The sequence below is a fragment of the Macaca mulatta genome, chromosome 10 (genome assembly GCF_049350105.2).
Source record: "Macaca mulatta isolate MMU2019108-1 chromosome 10, T2T-MMU8v2.0, whole genome shotgun sequence".
Classification (NCBI taxonomy): Eukaryota; Metazoa; Chordata; class Mammalia; order Primates; family Cercopithecidae; genus Macaca; species Macaca mulatta.
The window spans coordinates 89,362,357-89,376,927 of record NC_133415.1 but is presented as its reverse complement, the minus strand read 5'-3'; the positions used below and the strand labels follow the sequence as shown (position 1 = coordinate 89,376,927).

The window sequence follows — 14,571 nt, the reverse complement described above, 5'->3', positions numbered from 1 at the left end:
CAGTCGCCCTGCGGGGTCCTGCAGCCTCATTCTGCTGCGTCTTGTTTTTCACCACCTGTCGTTGACTTGACCTTGTCTGTCACGTTCAGTATGTCTCCCTCACCAGAGTGAGCTCTGCCCCAGCACTGGGCCTGTAGAGGTGCTCTGGAGATGCACTCAGGGCTTGCACCCGACAGAATGGCAGCAGCTGCAAGGCAGGGGGATACTGAGTACCCCGCCCTGGAGAATGTGCAGACTGTGGATCTGTGGGGAGTATAAACTGTCCTCTAGGGTGGTCTTTATCAGCCTATCCTTGCTTCTGTGATAGCGTCTATCTTTCAAGGGTTTATTTCAAACAGGAAGCTGGTAAGTGCACACTCGTTTTCGGGAGAGGGGACTGTCAGCCCCATCTTCCTGCCCCAGATCACAGAGCTGGCATGTGACAGCTGGCATCCTGGCTGGCACTCGCATCAGGCTGTCTCCACAGAGCTTGCCTTTTGGGGGGGGTCTGGCTCAGTTTCCTGGGCCCACTCTGCTCATCCCCCTGCAATAATGCCACAAGCCCTTGGTACACGTTACCTCATTTATTCTCACAACATGCCTGTGAGGTAGGGAGGGGCAGGGACTGTCCCCGTTTTACAGAGGAGGAAGTTGAGGCACACAGAGGTCAAGTGACTTGCCCAAGGTCACAGACGGCGGCCAAGCTGGAAATGGGCCCCGGAGCAGGCCCTTGGTTCACCTGGGGGAGTCCCCCCTGCAGCAAGCGCCAGCCAAGAGGATGTCTCGGATGCCAGAGAGGCGCATACACAGCGTAGAGCAGCCCCTCGGGTACTGAGCTGGCTTCGGGGCTGAGCCCCTGCCCTCCCCCACCCTGCCCTGCAGGCCCAGGCCATTGCAGCTCAGGGCTCGTGACACCCTGGGAGTGGGATTGGGGGGCTGGAGAGAGAGAAGGATAATTGGGGTTAAAAAAAAAAAAAGAAAACTCAGAGGCTGGGCAGATGGGCCCTTGGGAGTAGGGGGGAGGGGGTGGAGACCAAAAATAAAAGAGGGCTGCTTACACACAAGGTATGTATTTTTACACACACTTGTACACACACCTAGATATAGTACATGTAAAAATATATGCTATTCACACACCCGCCTCCTGCCAGGTGCCCCGAGAGCCAGCGGCGGCGCTGGGCGGGCATGGGTGAGCAGATGGGCGTTAAATATACACTCTAAGGTCTATGTGCATATGTACACATACATACAGACACCGCCGCCCGCCCCTCGGGCACCAGACACAGGCGCGGCTGAGGACAGACAGCCCCTTGGAAGCCACTCTGAGTCCTAGATTTTGCTGAAGGAAGAAGGGGCTGGAGAGAATAAAAAGGCGGGAGTCTGGAGTGTGATAACTGTGGCTTCGTCTCATTTCCCCCTCCAAGACTAAAACCTCCCTCATCTGCTCAGTGGTGAGTCCTGCCTGACACTGCCCAGGGCTGGCGGGGCACCTCCCAGCGAGGCGCCTCCATCTGCGTGTGTGTGCGCGCGTGTGAGGTTGTGTGTGAGCACTTGGCGGGGGAGGGAGGGGACGCGTGTCCATCTCTCTGTCCTCTGGGCCCTCAAACCGCAGAGAGGGCTGAGACCCAGAAAGCCGCTTGCCACAATGGTGACCACTGTGTGAGCTCTGAAGGGAAAAGAGAAAAACATAAGAATGAAAATCCAAGGTCAGAGCGGGGGGTAGCCGGGGAAAGGAAGAGGGAACATGGCAGGTGCCCAAGGCTGCCCTTGGACTGTCGTCATCTTGTAAACAAGCTAGTGTGAGTTCTCGTCAGATAGAAGGAGTAAAAAGACCGCAGTCTGGAGGCTGGGCCGGGAGTTGCTGACGTCCATCTATCTAGTCCACCACGGCCAGCAAGAGGAAAAAAAAGTTTTCTAGTTTCGTGATTTTTGTTGATTTTTTGTGAGTAAAATTTTCATAACCTAAAGCTGGGAGGGACCCAAAAAAGCCAAATGTGAGCCCTTGTATGCGTCAATTTGAAAGTTGGCTCAGGGTCTCTAGACAGAATAACCATAGCAAAGGTTGAGAAAACTCTGTTCCATTCGCACTTAGTTTTTGTGGTTTTAATGATTTAAAATCATTTCTTTCCTCCTGCACGGTCTCAGAGCCTGGTCTGGGCCTCCGGGACATAAATCTCGATGCTGTCTGCGCTCTCGGTGGCTGAGTTCTGCCGCACAGAAGCTGCCCGCTTCGCTGCCAGGAGTCTCTTGCGGGCCTCCTGGCGCTGCTTGTCGCTGGCGTCTGAGGCCTTGTCGCGGCTCACTGCCGGCTTGGATTTGGCTGGCTTCTTCGGGACCGGAGGGGGTGGTTTCTTCTCTTCCTTTAGTGAGACAGTGAGGAGGGAACAAAAATAAAATAAAGGTGCCACGTTTTGTGTGGCGCTACCCCCACCATATGCTGGCAGCTGGAGTCTCCACCCCAGCTTCCCCGCATCGGGCACAAGCAACACACACTTGGAATCAGGAAGCCACGAGAAGCGATGACAGTGGGAAGAGCACAAGGCACAGGAACGGAAAGCAAGCCTAGACTCCGAAGGTGCTCGAGCAGCAGGATGGGCAGATCCCCGTGTCCACCCTCATGTTGAACCACCAGGAGCTTGAGACTCAGGCAGGAGCTAGCCCGAGTACAGTCAGAGACTTAAATTTAGGGCTTCAGGTCCCATTTTACAGGCTATTCTAGGGGAGCAGACAGGGCCATGGTTCAGTAGGGGTCACTGGTTCTGTTGGTTTGCAGAAGGAGGCCTCGGGGAAGAGGCTGGCTACCACGAGGTCACAGAACTGGCTCCAGACCCCAGGACTCCTGGCAGCAGGGCCCCAGGACAAGGGACCACTTTGCTACCTCCTCTGTTACAACGTGATTGAGGCTGTGGGCGTGCCTCTCCCAGGACCCCCTTTTCTGGACATGCAGGGCAGGACACATGCTTCAGGGGCAGCCTCAACTATACGGAGCAAGCGGCATGCTAGACAAGTGCCAAGCATGGACCCCACGCAGTGATGGACGTGAGCCCCCAGCTCAAAGACGACACACGGAGAAGGGAGCCAAGCAGCACTGACCGATGTGGGCAGCGTTATTGCCGACCAGGAATTTGTCCCTGGACTTCCCCTCCGCACTGCTCCATGCTCACCTTCCTCTTCTCGGGGGTCTCCACCAGCTGCCAGCTGTTGGCCTTGAGGTGGTAGAGTTCATCGAACTTCATGCTGATGTCCTCGATGGACAGCTGTAGCAGGTCCCAGAACCCTGCCAGGTCCTGGGCTGTGGGGCGTGGGTTGGCATCAGGGTTCTGTGGGCCAGATGGGGATCAGTGGGGCGGGCTCAGCAGAGGCTTGTCCTGCTCCCCCGACCCCCCGTCTCCGCCGTCTCTGCTTCCCCAGCCCCGTGCCCTGCTGAAGCATGTTTCCTCTGGCCCCACCAGCACCCGAGGGGGCCCTTGAGGCCTAGTGTCCAGGTCAGTATCTGTATGAATGAATCTAAGCCAGTTCTGGTCAGCACCAGCCTTAGTGGTGGAGATCCTTGGGGACAGCCTATAGGGCTGTGGTGAGGAAAGCACTCCTGTCCCTAATGTATGCCAAGCAGACAGTTGTTTTGCAAGGAAGAAATACAAGTTTTTGGCCATGGTGTGAGTGACACCGACTGCCCCATTCACTCCCAGGTGGGGAAGATCACGGAATCCGTGTTGTCTCCCTCGTGTCACTCTGTTCCATGACAATGCAACCCCCAGGTCTCTGCAGGTCTTGGAGACAAACACTCTCCACTGCGTCCCGCTGGGAGCACACATCCACTGCGTCCCGCTGGGAGCACACATCCACTGCGTCCCGCTGGGAGCACACATCCACTGCGTCCCGCTGGGAGCACACAGATTCCCACAGGCAGAACAGCCCAGGACTTTGCTTTTGACCCCAGCAGGGCCAGCCCTCCTAACAGGTAAGAGGGAGGGAGAAAGCCAAGCCACCAATCCCAGCAGTGGTATTTCTTTAGTTCTTACCTTGAATGTCTTCTAAGGTACAGAAAAAACATACATATATATATATATATATAATTTTTGAGACGGAGTTTTTGCTCATTGCCCAGGCTGGAGTGCAGTGGCGCGATCTCAGCTCACCACAACCTCCACCTCCCGGGTTCAAGCGATTCTCCTGCCTCAGCCTCCCAAGTAGCTGGGATTACAGGCATGCGCTCTCGCCCCCTTTCTTGTGTAGACACTGACACACATTGCCACTGGCCGCACTGTTTGTGTTACAGAGGAGGGCACAGAGGCTTCGTGGGGGTGGCAGAGTGTAGTGGGCAGCCAAAGGCTGGAAGCCCTGCTGTGGAGGAAGAATCACACTCACCAAGTTTTGCTCACAGAGGCCCCGGAACTGCTGGAATTTCTGGGACATCAGTAGCTGGGCACTGCCCACCGCACTGAGGACTTTTCCTAAGACTGAGAAGCAGAGGGTGGGAAGACTGATTTAGCACAGCACAGCATTTGTGGGGACGGCATCATGCTTTTGATCTCCCCCCGCACACTCCCTTAGGGTAGAACTCATTATTTCATGATGGTGGTGGTCTTCATTTTACCTACACATTAGTCCATTCTCATTGAGAAAAACACAAACAATATAAAGTGAACCCCATCCCATTTCCTGAGGATATTTTATGGCAACAAATATGAAAACTGAGTATAAATGTAAAACATTTTCCAGAAAAACATAAGAAGGTCTTAAGAAATAGAGGCCGGGTACAGTGGCTCACACTTGTAATCCCAGCACTTTGGGAGACTGAGGCGGATCACCTGAGGTCGGGAGTTAAAGACCAGCCTGGGCAGCATGATGGAACCCCGTCTCTACAAATACACAAAAATTAGCTGGGCATAATGGCAGGTGCCTGTAATCCCAGCTACTCAGGAGGCTGAGGCAGGAGAATCATTTGAACCCAGGGGGCGGAGGTTACAGTGAGCCGAGATCGTGCCACTGCACTCCAGGCTGGGTGACAGAGCGAGACTCAGTCTTTAAAAAAAAAAAAAAAAGAAAAAAAATTTGATTAGACTCAAATATTTTTAAGAAACTGAAGCAGAACTCTTCTAAAAAAGGAACTAGGTCTAAGTTTTACAGCTGAGGTATTAAAAACTTTCAAGGAACAGGAAATCCCTTTTTTATATATTCTGTTCCAGAGATTAAATAAACATGGAAAATGATGCAACTTGTTTTAGGAACTCTGACAGCAGATAAGACATGCCAAGAATGGACCACTTTCACTAACATAAATGTAGGAGTCTTAAAGTATAAACAAATAGGATCTATCAGAAGAACTGTAAAAAAATAAACATCCTAATTGATAAGTGTTTAACCCAGGAATACAAGGTTGATCTTGTCTTGTGACTTCCAGTTTTAAAGTGCTGGCATCAGCCAGGCATAGTGGCTCATGCCTGTAATCCCAGTACTTAGGGAGGCAGGAGGTCCCCGACAAAAACAGAAAAAATTAGCTGGGCGCGCTGGGGCGTATCTGTGGTCCCAGCCACCTGGGAGGCAGAGGCTGTGGTGAGCTTGGACCATGCCACTGTACTCCAGCCTGGGTGACAGAGTGAGGCCCCCTGCCTCAAAAAATCATAAAGTACTGGCACAGCCGGGCACTTTGAGAGGCCTAGGCCACGTGGTAAAAGCCCATCTCTACAGAAAATACAAAAATTAGCCAGACATGGTAGCATGTGCCTGTAGCCCCAGCTACTTGGGAGGATCACTGGAACCAGGTAGATTGAGGCTGCAGTGAGCTGTGATGACAGCATTGCACTCCAGCCTGAGCGACAAAGTGAGACCTTGCCCCCACCAGACACAAAAAAGGTGCTGGCATAAAGACAATGCTACCCATCCCCAACCCCCTTAGAAATCACTGAAAAGCAAACAAACAAGAAGGGGGAGGCCGAGGTGGGTGGATCACAAGATCAGGGGTTCGAGACCAGCCTGGCCAACATGGTAAAACCCTGTCTCTACTAAAAATACAAAAATTATTCAGGCGTGGTGGCCCATGCCTGTAATTCCAGCTATTCAGGAGGCTGAGACAGGAGAATCGGAACCTGGGAGGCGGAGGTTGCAGTAAGCCAAGATTACGCCCACTACACTCCAGCTTGGGTGGCAGAGTAAGACTCCATTTCAAAAATCAAACAAAAAGTAGCACACCCAATTTTATTTGAAATTTAAAAAGGAGGCTTGGGCATGGTGGCTCACACCTATAATTCCAGTACTTTAGGAGTCTTGAGGCAGGAGGATCACTTGAGCCCAGGAGTTCAAGACAGCCTGGGCAACAAAGTGAAACCCTGTCTCTATGATTGCTTGAACCCAGGGTTTCAAGGCTGCAGTGAGCTATGATGGTACCACTGCATTCCTCCAGCCTGGATGACAGAGCAAGACCCTGTCTCAAAAACAAAAAAGAGTGTGGACTGCAGCAAGAGCTTTCCTGAACCTAGCCGGCAGCAAGGAGAATGACAGGGTTGGGGAGGCCCTGCATTGTGAGCAGCCCTGTAGTTGCCTGTGGAGAAGAAAAGCCTGATAGAACTCTCCCAGGCACCCATTCCCACCCTATTCCCACATATGATTCCTGCTGGCCTGGGACACAGTCCTGGCCCCGATCTCACAATGATCTACTTACAAGAGCTCATCAAGGAAGAATTCGCCTCATTAAGAAATTACTAATTAAAAGGGAACTGACACAGGAGTTAAAGATATTACAGGAACAGCAAATGGCACATGAATACTTACCAGAAATTGTTGCCAGGGAATAGATGAAAATTGTAACATTTATCCATGAATATGTAAAATAAGTCAAAGCAGAGATAGTAAGACAATGGAAGGAGATAAAACAGGGGCTCTGGAACTAGAGCAGGAGGAAAATCAGGCCATCATAGAAACAAGGCCACACTGGAGGTCGCACAGAGGTTCAACCCTGCTGAGGACTTGTCCTGAGTAGCAGAGCCCTACAGGGAGAGGAGGGCTGAAAGGCTCCAGGTACAAAGTGCTTCAGCTGCCCCATGAACAGAACAAAACATTTATTTTAAACGAATAGTTAAGCTGGGGGGAATAAAATGAGCCCCCCAGGGTAGACAGTGGGGACCTGTGCCTGGCTTAGTTTAAAGTGTGGGAATAAAAGGGAGTCTTTCCTAAAAAATTATAAGATATTTATATTTTATAATTTAATATAAAATTAAATTATACCTGGGTACCTTATCTTTTTACAAACAGAAGTAGGGACTAAGTATTTAAAAAGACAAACTACTAAAAAGAGATTCAGAGACATGGAAGAGAAAGAACATGCATCTATCAGAGTTCTAAAAGGGAACAGAGAGATGGGAGAAATCAGAGGGATCATGGTTATCAATGTGGAGGCTTAGGCCTGTAATCCCAGCACTTTGAAAGGCAAAGGCCAAGGCAGGCAGATACTCGAGGCCAGGAGTTCAAGAGCAACCTGGGCAACATGGTAAAACTCTGTCTCTGTTAAAAATACAAAAAACAGCCAGGTGTGGTGGCACATGACTATAATCCCAGCTACTCAGGAGGCTGAGGCAGGAAAATCATTTGAATCTGGAAGGCAGAGGTTCCAGTGAGCCGAGATGGTGCCACTGCACTCCTGCCTGGGTGACAGAGTGAGACTGTCTCAGAAAAAAAAAAATTTTTTTTTTTTCCCCCAGAAATTGCTCCAGCCCTCAGAGCCAGGAAGTCAAATGAATCCTAAGCAAAATCCATACTTACTTATAGTAATACAAAGAAAGCTCTTAAAAGGCAGTGAAAGAGGGAGGAAAGTACGATCTCAATCCCATAAAACTGGATTTTGTGTCTAAATACATACAGGACCTAGAAGAACATGTCAAACTGTAAACAGCTGTGATTGCGGATGACTTTGTTCTTCTTGTGTTTCTCAGTTTCCTATAATGCAAATATTAACTTTTTAAATTTTTTATTTGAGAAAATCTCTTGCTCTGTTGTCCAGGCTGGGGTACAGTGGTGCCATCATAGCTCACTGCCGCCTCAACCTCCTGGGCTCCCAAGTAACTGGGACTATAGATGCACATGCCATCAGACCCAGTTTTTTTTTTTTTTTTTTTTTTTGCTTTTTGAGACGGAATCTTAACTCTGTCGCCCAGGCTAGAGTGCAGTGGCACCATCTTGGCTCACGCAACCTCTGCCTCCCGGGTTCAAATGATTCTCCTGCCTCAGCCTCCCGAGTAGCTGGGATTACTGGCATGTGCCACCACATCCAGCTAATTTTTGTATTTTTAGTAGAAATGGCATTTCACCATGTTGACCAGGCTGGTCTCAAACTCCTGACCTCAGGTGATCTGCCTGCCTCGGCCTCCCAAAGTCCTGGGATTACAGGTGTGAGCCACACGAGTGCCTGGCCTAATTTTTTTGTATTTCTTATAGGAATGAAATCTCACTATGTTAGCCAGGTTTGTCTCAAACTCCTGGGCTCAAGTGATCCTCCTGCTTTGGCCTCCAAAAGGACTGGAATTACAGGTGTGAGCCACAGCGCCTGGCCTACATATTAATTTTTATTTTAAAAAATAAAGGGCGAGGAAAAATTGCTGCCAAAGGAATGAGTTTAACAGCAAACTCTCAACCATAATGGATGAAAACAGTAAAACAATATATTCGAAGTATTCAGATAAAGGTATAATTTACATTTCTACATTAGAGAAAGTATTATTCAAGAATGAATGTGGAATCCCAGCACTTTGGGAGGCCGAGGTGGGCAGGTCATCTGAGGTCAGGAGTTTGAGACCAGCCTGGCCAACATGGTGAAATCTCATCTCTACTAAAAATACAAATACTAGCCGAGTGTGGTGGTAGTCACCTGTAATCCCAGCTACTTGGGAGGCTGAGGCAGAATTGCTTGAACCTGGGAAGCAGAGGTTGCAGTGAGCCAAGATCGTGCCACCGTGCTCCAGCCTGGGCAACAAAAGCACAAAACTCCATCTCAAAAAAAAAAAAAAAAACAAAACCAAAAAGAATGTGGGGTGGGTGCAGTGGCCCATGCCTGTCATCCCAGCACTTTGGGAGGTCAAAGAGGGAGGACTGCTTAAGCCTAAGAATTGGAGGCAAGCCTGGGCAATAAAGCTAGACCCTCATGTCTTAAAAAATATTTTTTAAAACAGCCAGGTCGTGCAGGGGTAGAACCAGCTACTTGGAAGGCTGAGGCAGGAGGACCCCACGAGACTGGGAGTTTGAGGTGGCAGAGAGCTATGATTGTGCCAAGACCCTGTCTCAAGAAAATAAAAAAACGAAAAAGAATGTGGATACATTGGTGTAGTGTGGAAGGTTAGAAAAAAAAAAAAAAAAATGCCAGGCACAGTGGCTCATTCCTGCAATCCTAGCACTTTGGGAAGCTGAGGCAGGTGGGTCACTTGAAGTAAGGAGTTCAAGACCAGCCTGGCCAACATGGCAAAACCCCGTCTCTACTAAAAATGCAAAAATTAGCTGAAATGCAACAATTAGCTGGGTGTAGTTGTACATGCTTGTAATCCCAGCTACTGGGGAGGCTGAGGCAGGAGGATCACTTGAACCCAGGTGGTGGAGGTTGCAGTGAGCTAAGATTGCACTACTGCAATAGAGTAAGACTCTGTCTAAAAAAAAAAAAAAAAAAAAGAATGTGATGGGGAGAGGTCACTTTGATAAATGGCAGGCGGATCACCTGAGGTTAGGAGTTCGAGACCAGCCTGGTCAACATGGCGAAACCCCATCTCTACTAAAAATACAAAAATTAGCCGGGCTTGTTGACGGGCACCTGTAATCCCAGCATTGGGAGTCTGAGGCAGGAGAATCGCTTGAACCTGGGAGGCAGAGGTTGCAGCGAGCCGAGATTGCACTACTGCACTCTGGCTTGGGTGATGGAGCGAGACTCCGTCTCAAACAAACAAACAAACTCTCAGAGGAAAACATAAGACCAAATCTTCATGACCTTGGATTTTGCAATGGTTTCTTAAGACACCAAAAGCAGGGCCGGGCGCGGTGGCTCAAGCCTACATGTAATCCCAGCACTTTGGGAGGCCGAGACGGGCGGATCACGAGGTCAGGAGATCGAGACCATCCTGGCTAACACAGTGAAACCCCGTCTCTACTAAAAATACAAAAAAAAAAGAAAACTTAGCTGGGCGAGGTGGCAGGCGCCTGTAGTCCCAGCTACTCGGGAGGCTGAGGCAGGAGAATGGCGTGAACCCGGAAGGCGGAGCTTGCAGTGAGCTGAGATCCGGCCACTGCACTCCAGCCTGGGTGACAGAGCGAGACTCCGTCTCAAAAAAAAAAAAAAAAAAAAAAAAAAAGACACCAAAAGCATAAGCAAAGGAAGGAAGGAAAAAAAAGCAGAAAAACTGGACTTCATTAAAATGGAAAACTTTTTATGGACTGAAGGACACTATGAAGAAAAAAGCTGGGCGCAGTGGCTCACACTTGTAATCCCAGCCCTTTTAGAGACTGAGGCGGGTGGATCACTTGAGGTCAGGAGTTTGAGACCAGCCTGGCCAACATGGTGAAACCCTGTCTCTACTAATAATAGAAACATTAGCTGGGCTGGTGACTCATGCCTATTAGTCCCAGCTACTCGGGGGTGCTGAGGCAGGAGAATCACTTCAACCTGGGAGGTGGAGGTTGCAGTGAGCTGAGATTGTGCCACTGCACTCCAGCCTGGGCAACAGAGCGAGACTCTGTCTCACAGAAAAAAAGACAATATGAAGAAATGAAGACAACCCACAGAATGGGAGAAAATATCTGCAAATCATGTATCTGATAAGGGTTTAATATCAAGAATATATGTATATAAGAATTCCCTACAACTGAACAACAAAAAGATAAACAACCCAGTTTTCAAATATACAAGGACATCTCTCCAATGATAGACAGATGTTCAGGAAATATGCTCAACATCTCAACAGCATTAGTCATCAGGGAACTGCACATCAAAACCATAATACTTCATACCCATTAAGATAGCTATCAAGGCTCCTGCCTGTAATCCCAGAACTTTAGGAGGCCAAGGTGGAGTATCACTTGAGCCTGGGAATTCAGGACCAGACTGGGCAACACAGTGAGACCTCTTCTCTACCAAAAAAAAAAAAAAAAACAAAAAACTGGGCATGGTGGCGCACACCTGTAGTCCCAGCTACACAGGAGGCTGAGGTGGGAGGATTGCTTGAGCCCAGAAGGTCAAGGCTGTAGTGAGCTATGATGGCACTATTGTACTACAGCCTGGGCAACAGAGTGAAACCCTGTCTCCAAAAAAAAAAAAAAAAAACAACCCAAAAGCTATCAAGAAAAGTGGAAGCAAGTGTTGCAAAGATGTGGAGAAACTGGAACCCTGTGCATTACTGGTGGGAATATAAAATGATGCAGCTGCTGTGAAAAATAGCTGAGTGGTTCCTCAGAAAGCGAGACATAGATCTGCCACATGATCAACCAATTCCACTTCTGGGTATAAACCCGAAAGAATTGAAAACAGACTTAAACAGATATTTGTACGCCAATGTTTATAGCAGTTTGATTCACAGTAACCACAAGGTGGAAACAACCCAAGTGTCTGTCAATAGATGAACAGACCTCAACTAAAAAACATCTGTGTGTACACACACGCACGCACACACACACATGCACAGAGAAAACTCTAAACCCCATATAAAATGTACTTCTCACACATGGAACATTTGCTAAAAATGACCAGTCTTGGCCATAAAATATACAATAAATTTCAAAGAACTGGGTATCATGCAGATCATGTGTTTTGTTTTTGAGATAGGGTCTCCGTCTTGTCACCCAGGCTGGAGTGCAGTGGTGCCATCATAGCTCACTGCAGCCTTGACCTTCTGCACGTGAGCAATCTTCCTGCCTTAGCTTCCCGTGTAGCTAGGACAGGTGTGCGCCACCATGCCCAGCTAATTTTTTTTTTTTTTTTTTTTTTTTGAGACAGTCTCGCACTGTTGCCCGCGCTGGTGTGCAGTGGAGCGATCTCGGCTTGCTGCAACCTCTGCCTCCTGGGTTCAAGTGATTCTCCTGCCTCAGCCTCCTAAGTCAAGTAGCTGAGACTACAGGCATGCGCCACCACACCCGGCTAATTTTTGTATTTTTAGTAGAGACGGGATTTCACTATGTTGGCAAGGCTAGTCTCGAACTCCTGACCTGGTGATCCGCCTGCCTTGGCCTCCCAAAGTGCTGGGATTATAAGCGTGAGCCACTGCACCTGGCCTAATATTTTTTTTTTTTTTTTTTTTTTTTTTTTTGAGACGGAGTCTTGCTCTGCCGCCCAGGCTGGGGTGCAGTGGCCGGATCTCAGCTCACTGCAAGCTCCGCCTCCCAGGTTTACGCCATTCTCCTGCCTCAGCCTCCCGAGTAGCTGGGACTACAGGCGCCCGCCACCTCACCCGGCTACTTTTTTGTATTTTTTAGTAGAGACGGGGTTTCACCGTGTTAGCCAGGATGGTCTTGATCTCCTGACCTCGTGATCCGCCCGTCTCGGCCTCCCAAAGTGCTGGGATCACAGGCTTGAGCCACCGTGCCCGGCCAATTTTTTTTTTTTTTAATAGAGAAGAGGTCCTACTGTGTTTCCCAGGCTGGTCCTGAACTTCTAGGCTGAACTGATCCTCCTGCCTCAGCCTTTCAAAGTGCTAGGATTGCGGGCATGAGCCACCAGATCATGTTTTTTGACATTAATATAAATAGGCTAGAAACCAGTAATGAAAACATTAATAAACTCCAATATAAAACAAAGACTTACACATCTAAATAACCCAGTAGTCAAAGAAATAACAGTGGAAGTTGCAGATCTTGTCAAATATAGCTAAAGTAGTAAAGAGAAATGCACAGGCTGAAAGCTTATATAAAATTTGGACAGGCTGAAAAAATAAATTAGCTTCCAATTTAAGACATTAGTAAGGGAATAATACAATTAACCCAAAGGGATGATAAATTAATCAAAATAATAGAGGGTTAATAAAATTAAACCCTGTCAGACTGATCAAGATAAAAAGAAGACAGATGCAAATAATGATTAGGATGGAAAAAAGGATCATGTGATATAGCTATACTAGAAAAGATACTCAAAACGAGAGTTATACAAAACCAGGAAATAAAATCCTGTTTTTCTTTTCTTTTTTTTTTTTTTTGAGACCGAGTCGTGTTGTGTCACCCAGGCTGGAGTGAAGTGGCAGGATCTCAGCTCACTGCAACCTCTGCCTCCCGGGTTCAAGCAATTCTGCCGTCTCAGCCTCCTGAGAGTAGCTGGGATTACAAGCACCCGCCATCATGCCCAGCTAATTTTTGTATTTTTGTAGAAATGGGGTTTCACCATGTTGGCCAGGCTAGTCTTGAACTCCTGACCTCAGGTGATCTGTCCACCTCGGCCTCCCAAAGTGCTGGGATTACAGGTGTGGGCCACTGCGCGTGACAAAATCCTGTTAAGTTCCTTCAGAGACTATGAGAAGAGGAAACGTCCCACACTGATTTTATGAAGCTAGAGAACCTTAATACTACAACAGGACAAGGATAGAAATGAAAGATTACAAGCCAGTGTCTCGTGAACAAAGTCAAAATTATTAAATCACAAAATAAACCAAACTTGGCAGTGTACTAAAATGATAATATATCATAAATTCAGCTGGGTTTATTATGGGAATGCAAGACTGATTCAACATTGACAATTGTGATCACTTCTGATTCTGGCTAAGACAAACCAGTGAGTGTCAGACAAGCTGACCTCTCCCACCACCAACAAATTAAAAAAAAATCAGTAACAACAAACCTCATTTTCAAAACATTAAGAAACTACCAGGCCGGGCACAGTGGCTCACACCTGTAATCCCAGCGCTTCGGGAGGCTGAGGTGGGCGGATCACCTGAGGTCAAGAGCTCGAGACCAACATGGCCAACACATTGAAACCCTGTCTCTACTAAAAATACAAAAATTAACCAGGCATGGTGGTGGGTGCCTGCAGTCCCAGCTACTCGGGAGGCTGAGGCAGGAGAACTGCTTGAACCCAGAAGGCGGAGGCCGCAGTGAGCCGAGATTGCGCCACTGCACTCCAGCCTGGGTGACAGAGCGAGACTGTCTCAAAAAAAAAAAAAAAAGAAAAGAAAAAGAAACTACCAGCACAACCAGAATTTGAGAGGTCAAGATCCCAATGAGAAATAAGATATAGTCAAGTCTGATATTATGTATCATCTGTGAGCTGGGGGCCCATAAGGCATCTCCCAATTTATAAGAAGCTGAGCAGAGCTTGTAGCAATTTCATGGGAACAGACACAAAATCTGGAATTCAGGGCTATCGAGGCAGACAGCACCTGGAAAGTACATTAGGCTGAGCAAAGCTTCCAGTAGTCTTGAGGTATGAGACAGAGGGAAACTGCAGCTCAGTCTGCCATGAAGGAGGGGCTTGGAAAACACCACTGGCTACCACTGTGACCCCCTGACATGTGAACGCTGCCAACTAGAAATAGATGAGCTGTCACAAGCACCCAGCTCTGAATCACCTCAATACCATTCTGATTAAACTGATCTCACCATACACTAATTACCTGTAAGAAGCGAAAGTTCTCAAAGGGCAGA

At 48.2% G+C, this 14,571-nt stretch overlaps 1 protein-coding gene and 2 long non-coding RNA genes across 53 annotated transcripts in view; 1 reads left to right on the top strand and 2 right to left on the bottom strand.

The window, feature by feature from the left end:
* Window positions 1–548: 548 nt before the first annotated feature.
* DLGAP4 (DLG associated protein 4) overlaps window positions 549–14,571 on the bottom strand; it is a 259,162-nt gene continuing 245,139 nt past the window's right edge. For 39 of the 51 annotated variants that reach the window (XM_077948350.1, XM_077948351.1, XM_077948343.1 and 36 more), the window contains 3 exons: window positions 4,348–4,439; window positions 3,144–3,299; window positions 549–2,339 (listed from right to left, as the gene is read on the bottom strand). In XM_077948350.1, coding sequence (XP_077804476.1) covers window positions 2,121–2,339; window positions 3,144–3,299; window positions 4,348–4,439 — 467 coding nt within the window. In that variant the 3' untranslated portion in view covers window positions 549–2,120. 51 annotated transcript variants of the gene reach the window in all.
* On the bottom strand, window positions 8,071–11,111 carry LOC144332149 (uncharacterized). The gene is made up of 3 exons (XR_013399923.1): window positions 10,474–11,111; window positions 9,588–9,676; window positions 8,071–8,167 (listed from the first exon to the last, which is right to left on the bottom strand). It is a non-coding gene; the product is annotated as an uncharacterized LOC144332149 (long non-coding RNA).
* LOC144332113 (uncharacterized) lies at window positions 12,535–13,992 on the top strand. The gene is made up of 2 exons (XR_013399884.1): window positions 12,535–13,396; window positions 13,849–13,992. It is a non-coding gene; the product is annotated as an uncharacterized LOC144332113 (long non-coding RNA).